This window comes from Chlamydotis macqueenii, chromosome 6 (assembly GCF_036417535.1).
Source record: "Chlamydotis macqueenii isolate bChlMac1 chromosome 6, bChlMac1.mat, whole genome shotgun sequence".
NCBI lineage: Eukaryota > Metazoa > Chordata > Aves > Otidiformes > Otididae > Chlamydotis > Chlamydotis macqueenii.
The window spans coordinates 10,665,234-10,682,532 of NC_141561.1; the positions used below are offsets into that span (position 1 = coordinate 10,665,234).

Genomic DNA, 17,299 nt, shown 5'->3' on the forward strand with positions numbered 1-17,299 from the left:
GAGCTTGTGTATGTGGTCCTATGATTTGTGGTCCCTGCTGCTGCTATCATGACTTGACCTTTGGCATTTTCCATTCTCTTGCTGCAGCTTGTCCCAGCGATGGTGTGGTAACCTTTGATGGTCAGATAGCACGAGGAGTGCAGCCAAAGCCAGCAATGCATCCAGAGGCACGCAGCCAGACCTCCTTCGGGCAGAGGTGGCCTTGTCTGTGTTGCCACAACCACTTCTTCTTAGCTCTGCCAAGCTCCCCATGTTCCTGCATCTCAGCTAATGCTCATTTTGGTAGCCACACAGGATAAATGCATTTTCTAAGTGATGCCTGTCTTTTATTAGAGTCTTTCCATAGTCCAGAAACATTGGCCTAACTTCTCATTTCTCTCAAACTGCGTGCAACAGGCTCCTTGACCAAAGCTGCATCAAGATTAAGTAATGGCCTAATTTGCCCATCTCTACCATTTACAATGTTATTGAGTTGGGTTTTTTTTCCTGCTCAGTTCTGCCCTGAATCTTTGTGCTTTCTCCCTACGAAGTTTTGAGTTTTTCTCACTGCTCTCTTTTTGCTGCTTTTTAAGCCACTTTCAGTAAACTTTCATTCATACTCTTGATGTGCTTGTACAGATTCTTTCAAAACTGTGCATTAGTTTTGGCTTTCTAGTTTATATGCTGAAATGGATGGAAACCACTGCTACCAATTTCAGTCAGAGTGGGATTGGGTGCTTTCTTTTCTCCTTGAAAGACACACAGATTGCTTTTCCGCTCTCTGCTTACCTTTCCGTGAGTTTTTGTTTCCCTGAATACTGAACAAAAGGTTGATTTTCTACTGTTTAATGGCCATTTCACGCAGCCATTCAGATGACAGAAATAAGTCTATGAGAAGCCCAGACTTACATGAGGAGAGGATTTCCCGTTCACTCTTTTTTAACTCATCCATGCTGAAGGAGCTACTCATGCATTTTACCGACAGTTCCTTGACATTCATTCCTCCACTGTGTTTTCTTAGGGAACCTCAGCAAGCGGTGTTTTCTGCTCCATCCATCATACCAATGACATCAGACGCAGATAGACGCCAGGCTCGTCAGTGAGGATCAGCCTTTCAAGACCAAAAGCACAAGCTGGCAACGCTTTGGCTACCGGACACCTCCGGTTAGCAAGCACCATCGAGTCTGAAGGAATTAGCCTGTAGAGGGAGGGATGAGCAGTTTGACAGCCTGACTCATGATCTCTGTATTATTATTACTGGTAGTGAAATTATGATAGGATCCAGGAGCCTGAACCATGGATCAGGAATGTGCTCTGGAAGGGAAAGTCATCTCGCTTTGGCTTGTGCTGTGAGGCAGTCTTAGGGCAGGCCCACACTGGACTTTTTTTCAGCAGCAGCGAAACTGGAAGGTGCAAAGGGTGGTCAATCCCCAGAAGCACGCTAGAGACATGCTAAAAAATGTCCCCTAAAATATGTGTGGTGTGGATGGTGGGTCCTCAGCTGTGTTGCTCCATGAATTTGCTTGTACTGTACGTCTCGGCCTGTGAGCACCGCCACAGCCGGACACTGCACGGGCACATAGATATGTGCCCCTTGTCAGCAGGGGTACCGGCCCGTTAACTCTGTCTTCCTGAGGTTATGGAAAGGCTATGGGTGTTGGGGACAGATGCAAAGCACAGGCACTTGTTTAGGTGTTTTCATTTAAGTTCTCAGTAGCAAAGTGATGTTGGTACTTGTATTATCATTTAATTCTAACTACTTCTTGGAACTTGGAGGATGAAGAACTCTAAATGAAGGTACTGAAAATTAGTGTTGTGACAAAGCAGAAGTTATCCAAATTGTATCCCATGAGTATGGCATGTATTTTTTTTTTTTGTTTAAGATGTGTTATATGCTAGAACAGAAGAGACTGTCAAAAAAACCAAGCAGGAAATGTAACACACATAGCTTTACAAAAAGCACCAGAGAGCTAGTTATAAGTTATATACCTTCCTTACCTTTCTTCAGTAAAAAAAAAAAAAAAAACAACAGTTTATCCAGAGTAAGAGTAGAATTGGAAAGAATGGACTTACAGCCTAGAAAAAGATGGGGTCTCTGTTTGCCAGAGCCTGCACAGGGAGTCAGGAACACCTGAGAGGAGGGCAGTGGGGAACTCTGCTTCTACCCATGCAGTGCCATGGCTTAGAGAAGGCATACTAAAACTTCCAAAAGAGACCATCTGTGTTTGGTGAACTTGAACTTGCTTTCTTTCCTGTAAGGTGTGTAACTCTCTGGTAAGGAAGTCAATAGTACTTTGATGGGAAAAGGTTGTTTTTGAGAAAGTCTACCTCTTTGATGACAGTTCAGAGTTGGAAGGGACTTGTAGTTAGAAGGTTGAGTTGAGCTTGCCTTCTTGCGGTTGGAGAACAAGGCATGTGCTGCCTAGTGAAGATGCTGAAGAGCAGGAGGGTGTCCTGGTTAGAGTAACCTGCAGGAAATCAGACTTGTGTCCTGAGAAGAGGGGGTTCAAAGAGAGACTGACTGCAGTAGTCGTTGCACCTAGCTAGGGGGGAAACACTAAAGCTTATTTTGAGCAGTAGTGCAAGTCCTGGAAGTACTCCTGAAAGCAGTACTGTGCTTTCAGGACCATTTTTTTTCTGTGAAAAAATACTGTTAGCCCACTTTGCAGGCTGAGGTGGGGAAATGTAGCTCAGGAAGAGCACTTTGTCAGAGTCTATGGTGCTTACTGAAGACGTCTCCATTGCACACTGGTTTGTCAGGATATGTCACACTCTCCTCTAAAGCTCCCCAGGCTATAACATACATGAGGGCTACCCAGGCTGTTGGCAATCTTGATTTGGGCACTTCTGACATTATTCTCCTCCTACATAGGTAGTGTTTTAATTCTTCTCCACATGTCTTAATACAGTAATATTAAGAAAATTCAAAGCTGAAAACAGTTTTTGAAATGACAGAATGTTAGACCTGCAAAATATTACTGTACTTTATTGATAATGTTTCCATAATAAAAATATTTAATACAAAGTATGATATCCTGCATGAGCTTCACATAAATATTTCCATTATATAGCTGATATGGATCAGAAAAATTTCAGCATGCACATCCTGCAAATGCAAGTGTAATTGATACAAGGTATGTATCTTAATGTACATCTTGAGTAAACATAAGAAAACCATACCCTAATGGAAAACAGACTTTGTCTTATAATGTGCAATCATGCTTTTACATCTAAACTGGACTTTGGGTTTAGAAAACAAATCCTAAATCAGTCTTGTTCAGAGGACAAATCAAAGTTCACATACTTGTAAAAAACTTTTGTTCTAGGAAAGCCTTTTGTGGAAAAGCTTGGGAAACTCCATCCAGCTACAGTGGTGGAGGGGTGGGAAAGGAGGGACTGAGGTATCAGTTCAAACAATCTGAGGAAAAAGTTGAATAAACATTGAAGACAACAGAATAGAAACCAGACGCCAAATACTAATTCATGGAGTCTTCAAAGGGGATTTTTGAGATTTATTTTAATTGTTGTTGAAAGAAAAAGATTAATTTTTGGATGAAAAATGTATGCAAATTCAGCTCTGGTCAACACTGAAAAAAGCATTTCCTACTAAAAGCAGAAAAAAAGCAGAGCAAAGAAACGTGTAATATCAATTCTTTAATCCCCTGAGGTGGCCTTTAACCTGAGTTTGAAAAGGGTAGCAAAAGAAAAAAAAGCTACATGAGAATAATAAAAAATGTAGTGCCTGAATCAAAGGACATGAATCTGGTGCAAAACCAGGAAATCTCAAGGGAGTGATGCGATATGTAAACCAGAGAATGATGGGGCTCCCGAGTGTCCAAAATGATGTTTGGAGTACGAGGAATAAATGGGAAGAACCTCTCTGTCCAGTTCACTGGCCCCACAACGACTGCGTGGGCACCACAGGGTCATGAGGGAATAAACCCAAAGGCTGTAATAATGACGTTTTATTTATATATATATATATATATATAGTGCAATAACTGATGTTCAGTAGGAGCTGCGGGGCAGACTTGCCGAACATCTCTCCAAAAAGGCAGAATAGGAATCACAGGAATCCACAGTAAGTGTTGTTCCTGCTCAATGAGAAGAGATGAGGCAGCTGGGGCTTTTATTAAGTAAATGACAGACGCTTCCCCAGAGCTGAACTTGGAGGATTTTAACCACTCGGGTACCTCTTGGGGAAGCATGGTGGGACAGGACACACCTCGGTGTTAGCCAGCAGAGATGGTGGGCAGGAGAATGCACTTCTGGATGTCCTGCCACTGTCGGGAGGGAGCTGATGGAAGAGTCAGGGCAGACGCAAGGGTAAGTAAAAGCAAACACAGCACAACCAAGTCCTTCACTGCTTGTAAAGGAGTGAGAGTGAGGAAATAATGGGCTGGTGGGCTTAAAAAAAATAACTCGAGCCGCCTAATGTTAACAAACATCCTGTGGGAAAGTTAATAGCTGCTGGAAGAGACTCTATAAAGCCAAATGACAAGTTCTCCTGCTACGGACAAAAGATAAGACACAGCATGGGTGCATCAGAAACTTGTCAGTGACCTGAGGACTGAGAGAGGAACAACAACAAAAATAAATCTTAGAAATAAACATTTACAACAGTACAAGTGCCCAAGGCACGGCGGAAGGGCTGTCCCTCTCTGGGACAGGAGGCTCACGCTGCCCGGCTTTGGGCGAGCACAGCGTTCTAACAACGAGGGGTGTCTCTGCTCCCGTGTTCACAAAGAGGTTCACCGCCCGGTACCCAACGAGGCGATTTTTGGCAGAAAGCTGGGCAGGACGCCAGAAGCCCAGAAAGAGCTTAGAGCGAGTCAATCGACGAGCGCCGACCGGCGAAGGCCGAGGTCCGGCGACGCTCCCCTGGCCTCAGCCCGCTCGGCCCGGCCTCCCCTCGGCGAGCCACCTCCCTCCGCGCCCCGCAGCTGTCGCTGTCGCCCGGCACCCACCCCCGCCCCGGCCTCTGGCTCTAGGGCCTGCGATGAGTTTGCCCGCCGGAGCCGGCCTCAGCGCCTGCGCGGAGGGAGGCGGCCGAGCCCCTTATCCCCATGGAGAGCGCCGAGGCCGAGCCGAGCGATAGCCGCCCGGAGGAGGACGGCCCCGCGCCCTGCAGCGGCCTCCCGGCTCCGGAGCAGCCCGTAGCCACGGTGAGGGTGCGAGGGGAGGCGGCGGGGCGGCGTTCCCCCGCCGCGGTCCGCCGGCTTCGGCACGGCCTACTCCGGCGGGGTCGAGCACCGGTCTTTCCTGAGCGTGCTGCCCGGCCGCCGCGCTGCCGGCCCGGCTCGGGGCAGGCGGGGAGGCGCGCGGGGCTCGGGGCTCGGGGAGGCCGAGGCCGGGCCGTATCCCGGCGCGGCGGGAAGAGGCTACAGGTGGGACGAGCCCTCGCTCTGCCTGCCTGGGGCCGAGCCCCTGCTCGGGGGAGCCTGGGGCAGAGCTGGGCAGCCCGACCCTCTGATCTGCGGGGTTCTCCTTCCAGCCCCGTTCTGACCGGTGTCAGAGGGCTTTGTGCACCGCCTGCCCTCACCTTTACTGCCAGATATTTAGTTTTATTTATTATTACTAATTATCGTCTCCGTTTGTTTGCCCCCTTCATTTCACAAATAAATCCCCCTCACTGCGCTTTTCAGCTCTGCTTTTCCGGGCTGGGTGTGTTGTCCTGACCGACTTCTGCCTGCCAGTGTGTAAAAGATAACGATCCTCCTCTGAGAGATTAGAAGAAAAACATCTCGGTCCAGATGTATTCTGTTTCCTGTGAAAGGGGAGAGGTGGTTACGTGTGTCCCAGGTGTCCTGGGGAGAAATTCACGGGTCGTTGGGAAGTGTTTGGGTAGAAAGTACTGGTGTTGGTTTGTTTGTTTTTCAAAAATGTTACTTTGTTATCTGTAAGGAAAAATATTTCTCCTTCTCTGTATCTTCCCAGCTTATTACGGCTTTTGGTGTTCGAAGCTGTCTATATGTTGTTTTTGTCTTGTTTTGGTTTTGTTGTTGTCGTTTTTTTTTTTTTTTTCCCAAAAGCAGGTTTTCTGTTTTCCTTTGCAAATGTAATACAGAACATAGGTATAAAAGGAAGCCCTGCCAAAGCCTTTATTCTATAGAGACCAGTCTTATTTGAACAAGTGTGGCTTGAGAGAAGGGGAGGCAGGGTTGGTAGCCTTTGCTTTGTGTGGCTAATGTTACATGAATCTTTATTTTTCTTATCTAAAAAGATGGAAGACTGCTTGGCAAAAAAAATGGAAATTACTGTTTCAGAAGCTGAAAAACGGACTGGGAAGAATGCCATGAACATTCAAGAAACATACACTGCTTACCTCATTGAGACAAGGTGGGTGACGAGAGCTCGCTCTCAGAATATGTGGATTTGCCATTTTAAACAGATTCTCCTCCCTCTCACCCCTGAAGATATTCAGGTACAGTTGATGAGAGGATTTAACTGGTGTGTGATTTGTTATGCGATTATCAGCCTGCTCTGGAGGATCTTTTCCTGTGAAAACTTGGCATCTGAGCTCCGGTTCAGTACTAATGCTCGTGTTGTGTGCCTGTGTACTGTAACTCTTCATTTGGAGCTAGGTGGAAAAAAGTGTGCTTGAAAGATGTTGCTTTAATATGGTGTCAATAACTACTTGGTTATTTGTTAGACATGGGCTGGATAAATGTATATACATAGGTGTGAGGTTGTAAGTGCAGCTTGTATGAGAGAGGCTGTGCATTGCGGTCTGAAGTAACAGGCTTGTTTGAGATCACAAGAAAATAAAAAGTCTCATGACTTGTGTCATGTAGTCAAAATTTACTGCTCCACTAATATTTGAAGTGTTTTGCTTAATCTGATCACCACATACTCCTTGTAGATGCTCTAAGGGTTAGAGCTAATTAACTATTTCCTTCCTTCCTACTAGCTTGAACTTTCACTGGAGAACTTATTCCTTTCAGTCTTTTTTGTGTTAACAAGATTAATAAAGCAAGTATGGTAAACATGCCTGGTACCTCAAAGACAACTTGAAATTTTAAGTATTGAGTAGTGAGCAAAACTTTTAAAATCTCTTCTAACTTATTGTTACTTCCCAAACACTCACAGATGACTCCTATTATGTACGATCATGTTACTCAGCTGAAGCAAGAATTTCAGAATTAGACTTTATTAGGAGTTTTGTCTCTCTCTTCTTTATATGAACAGTTTTAACCTTTGGGCCTTGCCTCAGGAATGATCTGCTGTATAGATAAAACCTTCTGAAACAAAGCAGTTGCATTTTGTGAAGGCTCTAAAGAGTTCAAATTGTAATACTATCAGATAAGTCTTCTAGTTACTAGTGAAAGGGCTTTTTAACTTGCTTAACTAATGAAGGGACACACCAGTCACACTGCCTGCAGAATACTCTGATACACTTACTATGTTTTTGCTAATCTTTTGAGAATAAAATCCAAACCAGACATACATTATATTTTTCAAATATTGTAGCTCTTTGGCCATTGCTCAGATGTTTTTTAAAAACAAAACAAAACAAAAAAAACAAAACAACTTTTGTGTGTTGGTATTAAAGATCACATCTTCTCACATAAGCAATGTGATTTTTTTTTTTTCTCTTAATGGTATTTCTGAAGGAAAAGAGAAGAAAATCAGAATCATTGGTGTCTGTGATACGACGCGTACTCTGGGGGCATCTTTATGCAGCCCCAGAACATGCTGACTGCATCTCCTTTCCCAGTCATCCTTACGTTACTTTAGATTCACTCCTGCTGCTCTTTCCCAGTGGTTCTTTCATAGTGGCAAAACTGTGTTTTGCTGCTGAGATTGCTTTCTTTCATTAAGATTTATTTTATTCTGCGGTCAGCAAATACCAAGACCAATTACATGTTTGTCACAGAGCTATTGAAAATGTGGGTTTGTCACATCTCTAATAAAATAGGTTCTCTATTTCTTTTGCTGAGAAGGCAAAATTTCTTGCATAAATATAATTGCTGGCTATTAAATGTGCTTCCTGCTGAGCTTGTAGCTGTAGGTGGGCTTCACAGTAATTTGTCTGTTGGTAATAAGATATTTTGTAGCTGAAGAATAAAACTCAGATTATAGTAATAGAAAAGGAAGACCACTTAATAATAGTTGTATTACATTTATGTGAACTGGGGTTCTGCTGTTACTGCTATCTAGGATTTGATTTCAATTTGAATTGAGAAATTGCTTGCATCTGGGTGAATAAGAGACACCAGATACATGCAATTACAACCACTGGATATTTATTACAGAACAGGAGCTGAGAATCTAAACTTTTAATGTGTTATTTTCACTAGGGCTGACGAAACTGTTTTCAAAATGCAAGTGGAGGTGTTGCTTCCTTTTTCTTTTCAAAATGAAAAGATTTATTACTATTCTCATGTTTTCATGTGGCTTTTTTTGATTTTTCTTTTTTTTTTTTTTTTAAAAGTTATGTTATACCTTGATGTAGATCTGTTTCTTTGAGACAAAACAAATGCCACTGCTGTAAACAGCAGATCCTCAGCAAATTCCAAGGGTCATGCTTCCTGAAAGCATCCCCTTTATTCTTGGTTTACACCTTTCTGCATTAGCTAATCAGATTTTTATGGTGAGCTATTTCCGTTCAATTAGTCTTGAAGTCACCTTGTTTCACAGCTTCTGTTAAACTATACAGTTATTTAAAAAAAATTAATTTTTATATTCTCCCTGTGAGAACAGAGGAACACTTTCACCTCTGTGGGAAATGGCATTAAGGCAAGTACGAATTTTTATAGTTAAGATGTGTAGGTAAATATTCCTTCTTGAGATGCAGATGCTCAGCATATCACTTGCTTTCTGTAAGGGAAATTGCGAATATCCAAGGCCTTACCTAAATTCAGAGTTTCTTGCTTGTTAGAAATTTAGGCAGCCATGTCTTATACCAGAGTCTGTATGAAACTTCAAGAATTGAGACAGAGGTCTTTTCCAACTGTAATGATTCTATGATTTTTACACTAAGATCATAAAATCCAACAGTCAACCCAGCACCACCCAACACTAAACCATGTCCTGAAGTACCATGTCTACATGTTTTTTGAACACCTCCAGGGATGGTGACTCCTCCATTTCCCTGGGCAGCCTCTTCCAGTGCCTGATCACTCTTTCAGTAAAGGTGTTTTTTCTAATATCCAATCTAAACCTCCCCTGATGCAACTTGAGGCCATTTCCTCTTGTCCTATTGCTAGTTACTTAGAATCATGGAATGGTTTGGGTTGGAAGGGACATTTAAAGGTCATCCAGTCCAACCCTCCTACAAGGAGCAGGGACATCTCCAACCAGATCAGGTTGCTCAGAGCCGTGTCCAACCTGGCCTTGCATGTTTCCAGGGATGGGGCATCCACCACCTCTCTGGGCAACCTGTGCCAGTGTTCTACCACCCTCATTGTAAAATATTTTTTCCTAATGTCTAATCTGAATCTGCCTCCCTCTATTTTAAAACCTTTACCCCATGTCCTATTGCAGCAGGCCCTACTGAAGAGTTTCTCCCTGTCTTTCCTGTAGGTCTCCTTTAGGTGCTGGAAGGTATGTAGAAGTAGGTACTTGGGAGAAGAGAGCAACACCCACCTCACTACAACCTCCTTTCAGGTAGTTGTTGAAAGCAATAAGGTCTCCCCTCAGCCTCCTCTTCTCCAGACTAAATAATCCCAGTTCCCTCAGCTGCTCCTCTTAAGACTTGTTCTCTAGACCCTTCACCAGCCTTGCTGCCCTTCTCTGGACGTGCTCCAGCAACTCAACACCCTTCTTGTACTGCGGGGCAAATCCCAGAATTCAACTCCTGGTCTTGTACTCTTTTTGTTTTTCATGACAGAGCTGAAAGTTAGTCAGAATGCAGAGCATCTCCAAGTGCTCTGTGTCTGGACTTTTAATTATGGTACATACAAGGATGACTTGTTTGCTTTGAAGGAGAACAGGAAAAAATTATCCTGTAGTAATAGGACACTTCCATTCCATTGAGTTAACTTTGCTTCCATCCCTACTGACTTTCAGATCTCTAGCCTGGTCCTCCTGGTCACACAATATGACAACTAAAGTGTGGGTGTGGTGTTTTTTTTGGTTGTGTTTTTTTTTTTTTAATATGGCTTTAGGAAAAAGTAACACAACTTTGTGCAGCCTGGTAGCTGACTACTTAATAGCAGGATGCCTGCTTTCCAGTCCTACTAGTCTTTACTTCCTTTTGAAGTAATTTGACAGGGTGGCTCACTATACTTGCTTGTTACTCCCCCAGTGTGGCTGGGGAGGTTTTACTAATCTTATTTCTGCATTCAGTGTTTGGAAAGTTTTCCATTAGTTTAATTGTGACGTGAGTGATACCTGCTTCTCCCTTAAGACCTTGAATTACCAATCCAAAGTGTAAGGATTTCTAAAGAAAGGGGTTTTTTTTTTTTTTGTGAGAGAAATGAACTTGGAAATCACTAGCCAGCCAGGTCACAGTTCAGTGGTAGCAAAGCTGCATCATGGGATTTCAGGAGTTTTTACTTTTGTTATGTTTTGTCTGAGTTCCTGTCCCAAAGTCTCCTGTTCCATGTTGGGCTAGGTGAAGAGCTCAGGCATGCGTTTCCTGGGGAGAGGCACAGAATTAATGCCCACAGAGGTATGCTGTCTTCTGATAAAACAACAAAATGCAGATTTCAGTCATTGAGTCTCAGGAAGACTTGTCTGCTCCCTCCAAAGGAGGTATTAAGAAAAAAGGAAGAAAGTCTGGATTCAGCATGAGCTTTAAACAAGGGAGAGTTAGGAGATGAAAGAAGATGGAGGAGTGGAAAACTTATTTTACTGATGGTGTGTATTTAATAGATACTGTGAATCATTAACCTGCCTAGTGGATGTGTATTTTAGTTAAATACAGCAAAGTGGGTGACAGTATCAAAAAAAAAAAAAAAAAATCACCTGGCAGTGAAAAATCTTCTGTCAGGAGAAGTGTCTCTTCATTGTAGAGCTTGCCAGGTAACTTCTGGGGTCTTACAAAGTGCATAATTGATCTATAATGATTGTTCTTCAGTCTGTTGAGAGGCCTGAATGCAGAGATCATTTCTAAATAGCTAATGGAAAAAGTTGCCCAGCCCTCCAAAATCAGCATACAGAGAAAGTGAACAGCCCTCTAAAATGGTAGTGCCCTACGGAGAGAGAGTGACCCTTGCCCGCTGGAGGGGAGTGGAAGTGTCACTTCTCACACACTGGAAGGTCAAAGGCTGAAAGCAAAGTTACTGCTTCTGCAATTGAAGAGGTGATTGCTTTTACAAGGAAATAAACCAATGTATTTCCTTCTCGTCTGATTTAATATTTTGCAGCCGTTCCTTTTTTTTATTGCATTCAGAATTGTTTAGTGGCTCATTTAAGATAATTAGTTTTAAATGGGAAATGGGAAGAGGTTAATTAGATGGACTATAGCTTTTGCATTGGCACTTTAAGTTAAGGCAAATGAACATGACTTTTGGAGTAATAGAATCTTCTAATCACTTATGATAACATCAGTTATGAACGTAAAAGCTGAAGGCTTCAATTTTGTCTTTTAATTTTTTTTCAGGCAGGTTAGTTCATTCAATGAATAACGTGCATTGTTAAAACTGTACTTAGAGGGGAAACATATGGTTTTCCTGCCCGAAGACTGTACAAGTATTATATTGTGTTTTTAAAACCAAAACAAATTGAGAAGTTTGACTGAATGTCAACAAGTGATTATAATCTTAATTGAAACTGGTCTGCAGTACTTGCATTTAATGGTGGGGTTCATAATGTGGTCTAAAAAATTAGATGGTAATGAAGGTATTAAGTGTAATGAGTACCTTTGTGGATTTCTACTTCCTTTCTGGAACGGGGTTCCTGGGGAGAAATGCTGTTGTAATTGGTGATATTTTATGGTCTCATATGTAACCAGGTGGAGACATTTTTGGTGTGATTAGAAAAAAAAAAATCTCATCTTGCTTGCCTGTCCCAAATCCATCCTTGCAGTTTCAAACTCTTATTACCTTGTTGAAAAGGCAATGCTGTGGACACAGGCTCACAGTTGAGGGCTGTACAATACTTTCTCACCAGAGCTTTGCAGAGAACTTTGCTGCTCCCCTCCTTTACCCAACTCTGTGGCATTATGTGGTCTAGAGAGCAAAATCTGGCTGCTTTTACTTTATCAAAGCCTAAGTGTAAGGGGGAATCTCAAACAAGTATTGATATCCTGGGCTGCATCAAGAGGAGCGTGGCCAGCAGGTCGAGGGAGGTGATTCTCCCCCTCTACTCTGCCCTGGTGAGACCCCACCTGGAGTACTGTGTCCAGTTCTGGAGCCCCCAACACAAGAAGGACATGGACCAGTTGGAGAAGGTCCAGAGGAGGGCCACGAAGATGATAAAAGGGCTGGAGCACCTCTCGTATGAGGACAGGCTGAGAGAGTTGGGGCTGTTCAGCCTGGAGAAGAGGAGGCTCCGGGGACACCTGATAGTGGTCTTCCAGTACCTCAAGGGGGCCTACAAGAAAGATGGGGAAAAGCTGTTTAGTAGGGCCTGTTGCGATAGGACGAGAGGTAATGGTTTTAAAATAGAGGGGGGTAGATTTAGATTAGAAATTAGGAAAATTTTTTTTATGATGCGGGTTATAGAACACTGGAACAGGTTGCCCAGAAAGGTGGTGGAGGCCCCATCCCTGGAAACGTTCAAGGGGAGGCTGGATGAGGCTCTGAGCAACCTGATCTAGTGGGGGATGTCCCTGCTCCTTGCAGGGGGGTTGGACTAGATGACCTTTGAAGGTCCCTTCCAACCCTAACCATTCTATGATTCTATGATTCTATATTTCAAAATGTGTCTTAAATTTACACAAGTGGGTTAATTTAAAAAGCATAGCTTCTTTGTTGGGTGCTACACAGCCGCCCTCCTGAAATGTTGTCTTCACCTTCTGGTCACTAAACTGAAGTATCACAGCCTGTTGAAGAAACAGCTAGAACAGGTGCTGCTAGTGGCAGCAGGGATGTCCATCCTGCAGAGAAAGGGCAGTGTGATGGCAGACTCCTGGCTGAGGCATAACTGTTAGGGTGCAGCTTTTTACAATGAGATGGTGGGCAAAGAACAGCCAGACATATCCCTGGACAAGTGTCTACTTACCTGTTTTCCTGTCACATCTGCTCCCTTTACCTGTTTGCCTCTTAACTGCTTTTCACCCAAAATAAGAACTGTGTTATACAAAAATAAAAGCAACAGCTACAACCAAAAAAAGGCAGCATTCACGCTTCTGGGACAGTGAGAATAATTGCATGTTAGAATAAAGGAACTAAGTATGATTTGAGAAGAGAAATAACGTCAGGCTGCTTAACGCAGACTACGTTGAGGAGGTTGTATCAGATGCCATCTACCTGAAAAAGAGCAAAGGCCACAGGCGGGTTTGACTGTCAAGGTTCTCTAGTAGTAGTTAAATCTTTTTCCTCGGTATAATGTGAGGCTTGTGTATCCCTCATAAGGGTTGTAAAGCTTGGTTAACTTAGACTTGGGGAAGCGTAGCCTGCTGTCCACAGATCTGCTTTGTCAGAATAAATTGACAGTAGGCTTTGGATCTAGTAAACTTCCCTAGTGTGGGCAGGGAAGATGTGGTGAGTGGCACGATCTGGTCTGGTGGTCTGCTTCCTTCCTCCTTGAGATCTTGAAGCCCCTTGTAGACTTCACGTAACAGGGTGCCTGCATCTCTATTGTGGTTTGTTTTGATGTAGAACTGGGCTTCTCTGTAAAGCTGTGGTCTTCCCTTGCTGAAGTGCTGCACTTCTAGATGACCTTTTAAAAATTTTCGTTCCTGCTTAATTTTCTGTCTGATATTTGTGTGTGTGGACTGAGATGTTGCTACTCTGATTACTGGATTTTTTTTTTTTCAAGTTTTTAAACTAACTGATGTGTTCTTGTTAATTCTGACAAATACAAAGCTGATATAGCAGGCATGCTAAGGAATTTTTGGCACAGTTAAGGCTCCATGTGGTCTTTGCTGCTTCTAGTCAACTCTGCAGAACAGTCATGAAGCATTAAAAGCATAATTTACACCGGAACATGCTCTTGTCAGAAGGCTGTGATCTCTTATGACAGCTTACTGATGGTGTGTTGACCTGAACCCTTACAAATGATAAATGGACTGCTACACTATTAAAATATGTGGTGATCCTATTGGTGTATTTGCCTTCCTTCAGTATTTGTAGGATAGGAACATGAAATGTAATTCTCTTCTAATCTGTTATCCCTGCTACGGAAGTAGACCATGTGTAGTTCTCCAAACAGAATTGAATCTATGAAGTCACTTTAAAATTTCTGAAGACATTCTTCTTGATTTTATTTCTTTTTCTCCTGTTAGTTTGTAGCAGAGCGCTATTCTTTTAGTTCTTTTCTCACACTTGTGGTGTTAAAACTATTGAAACTTATCCAATGATAATGTGACTCTCTTGACTGCAGGAATTGGGAGTTTTAAAAAAAATAACTTTTTTTAAAAAATAAAACTGACTTAGCAAAAATGAGTGTGTGGAGGAATGGCAAGCCAGAGCAGGATGAGTTAAGGCAAATCAACTATGGAAGACAAGCTGCTTAACTTTGTACTACTAATGTCTATTACTGCAGTTGTATTTAATATGAGGGTGCTAGGTTGAGGCCACTTACAAATGGCCAAAACTTGGGATACTTCTTTTCTACCATCTTGTGAAGTTGTATTTCTACAGAAGCGCACTTGAAAATGGAGGGGGAATGTCTGGGCCAGAAACATCCTTGAAAGATAAACTCCTTTTCATTTTTCTCTGTGCTGACCTCCTTGATGTTACATGTTATTCAGAAAGTGAGAAATAAAAAGCTCAGACTTGCACTGCATTGGGAATTGATTGTGTTAGAGGAAGAAGACAACACTTAAATACATACTGTGTTGAAATGGAACAGCTAAACTAACTTTTCTAAGTACTTCCTATTCAGGAGGTGGAAAACTTCAATGTTTGAAGTTGCACATGGCAATGTAAGCCCATAGAATAAATAAAGTGGAGAAGAAAAATAATTGTGGCTAGCAGTACTTTTCCTTAGGGGCTCATATTGACAAGAAAAATAAGAATGATATTTAAAAAATGAAGTGAACTCCTCTTCTTGCAGTTTACCTTTGGTGGTAACTTCTCAAGCCTCTGTAACCTTACTGTATGTCTGAAATGTGTTAGGCTGCCGTAAACTGTCAGTAGCATGTGCACACCTAGCCTGCCTCTAGTTACGAGGTGATGCAGTCAGTCTTGAACTTCAGTTAAATCTTAAAAAATGATGAGTAATGAAACTCTTCTGTTACAAAAAAAAATCAAAACTGTAAAGAAGAGCTTGTTAAACACAACTCCTGTGCCAGGAAATGGTTATACATGGGAGTGACAGAATCTTGATAGCAATGGACCAAATGCATCCTGCAGATTTTCTTCCTTTCTCTCTTTCTTGTCTCATAGAAGATCCATTATATTACAGAGAATTCCTTGTTCCAGATCTGAGATCTGGATCTGTAATCTCTCTGTGTTTAGAATAAGGGTGGCCACAGTCTGTGTCACTCTGCAATGTGTTTCCCTGGCTCTAGGTGAATCTCGGGTGTCATCCTGCTGGTGGAGCAGCATCTATGCAGCACAGATGGATCCACCTGGGATGTGGCTGAGTTCTTGGGGAAGTTGTGGCCTCTGTTTTTCTCATCTCTATATTCATGTTTGCTTGTGCAGTACGTTCTCAGACAAGGTCCACATAATCCCATGATGTATTGATGGTAACAGTCTTGCTTAAGGGTTGATAACACATGCAGAAATAATGCTCTTGAAACCTGTGGTGTAAATCAGTGCTGATAGCTGCTGAAGCTGGAGATTAAAAGGGTCCCTGATTCTGAAGTACTTTCATAAAAGTGTCTTAAAAGGCCAAGTTGTTTACCAAACCCTGCTGGGAGTTTCTCCTCTAGGAAAGTGAGGGTTGTGCCTTCAGCTTTCAACTAAACAACTAATCTTCTGGGGCATAGTAGGCTAATTCTTTGTCTGCTTAGATTTGCCTCCAACTCAGTAGTAGTGCAATCACTAGATACCTACTTTTAGCTGAACTGTTCTTGAAATGTTTAAATTTTGCAATGTCCACTTGGGGAGGAATGCTGCACAGCCTGTCAGCCCAGCGCTAAGCTGAGTTTACCCTCTTCAAAACTGTGTGGCTGCAGTTGCAGCTTTGTTGAATCGACAATACTCTAATGGGGAAGAATTCCCTGGGATGTTGGCAGCGCGGTTTAGTGGCTGTCAGCAGAGCATGCTCACCTTTTCTTAATCTGCAGCAGTTTGTGTTGAATGCTTATGAATACATCCTATTTTCTTCCTTCTTGTGATTTTTTTTTTTTTTTTTTTTTCTTTTAATACAAATTCAGTCACCTAGAATAAATGTCCTTTCCACAAGGCAAGGATAGACACACAGGAAATGTTCTGCCTTACTCATTTAAACAAACTCCTTTTGCATAATTTTGCATTATATTACTTCAGCCTCAAGATGTAACTATGCTTTTTTTTTAATTTTTTTTTTTTTTTTTAAAACAAGAGGATATAGCAAGACTGTTCCTCTCTAATGAGAGTTCAGAAATGGGTGACAAAGACTTCTTGTATTTTGTTTAAGTGTATTGAGTAATTGGGGCTGCTCTGGAGTGGGATTGTTTGTTTTTCAGTAAGGTTGTTAGAAATCCAACCTTGTAGGTTAAGAATAGCTTAAAAATCAATAAATTGTGTGCTATTTAGATATTTTAAAAACTTTCTGGAGTAAAGTTCTTATGAATTCAAGAACTGTATTGCCTAAGTTCTGCTGGAAGAAATAATGTAGTACCCTACTCTACTGAGTAAGTACTTGTAGTTCATAACTTCCTGTGCCCAGCTCTGGGCTCCCTAGCAGAAGAAGTATGTTGACATACTGAAGCAAGTCCAGTGAAGGGCCGTGAGGATGATTAAGGGCTTGGAGTGACTGATGTGCAGGAAGAGGCTGAGAGAGATGGGGTTGTTCAGCCTCTGAAAGAGGCAGCTCAGGGCATCTCAGCAATGTGTATATGTACCTGGTAGGGGAAGTAAAGAAGATGGAGTGATGCACAGAGAGTACGAGCAGCAGCGGCCACAAATTCAAATATAAAAAATTTCATTTAAATATGTAAGATCCTCTCTATTGTGAGGGTGGTCAAACGTGGGAATGGTTTGCCCAGTGTGGTGGTAGACTCTCCATCCTTGGAGATACTCAAAACCCAGCTGGATGTGGTTCTGAGTAACTTGCTTTGAACAAGGGAGTTGGGAGGGACCTCTGCATGTCTGTAGTACAGCTTCAACTAATCTGT

General features: G+C 42.4%; 1 protein-coding gene across 1 annotated transcript in view; it reads left to right on the forward strand.

The window, feature by feature from the left end:
- The first annotated feature begins 4,957 nt into the window (after nucleotides 1-4,957).
- SNX4 (sorting nexin 4) overlaps nucleotides 4,958-17,299 on the forward strand; it is a 36,569-nt gene continuing 24,227 nt past the window's right edge. The window contains exons 1-2 of the mRNA XM_086751089.1: nucleotides 4,958-5,144; nucleotides 6,203-6,318. Coding sequence (XP_086607215.1) covers nucleotides 5,046-5,144; nucleotides 6,203-6,318 — 215 coding nt within the window. The 5' untranslated portion in view covers nucleotides 4,958-5,045. The remainder of the gene's footprint in view (nucleotides 5,145-6,202; nucleotides 6,319-17,299) is intronic.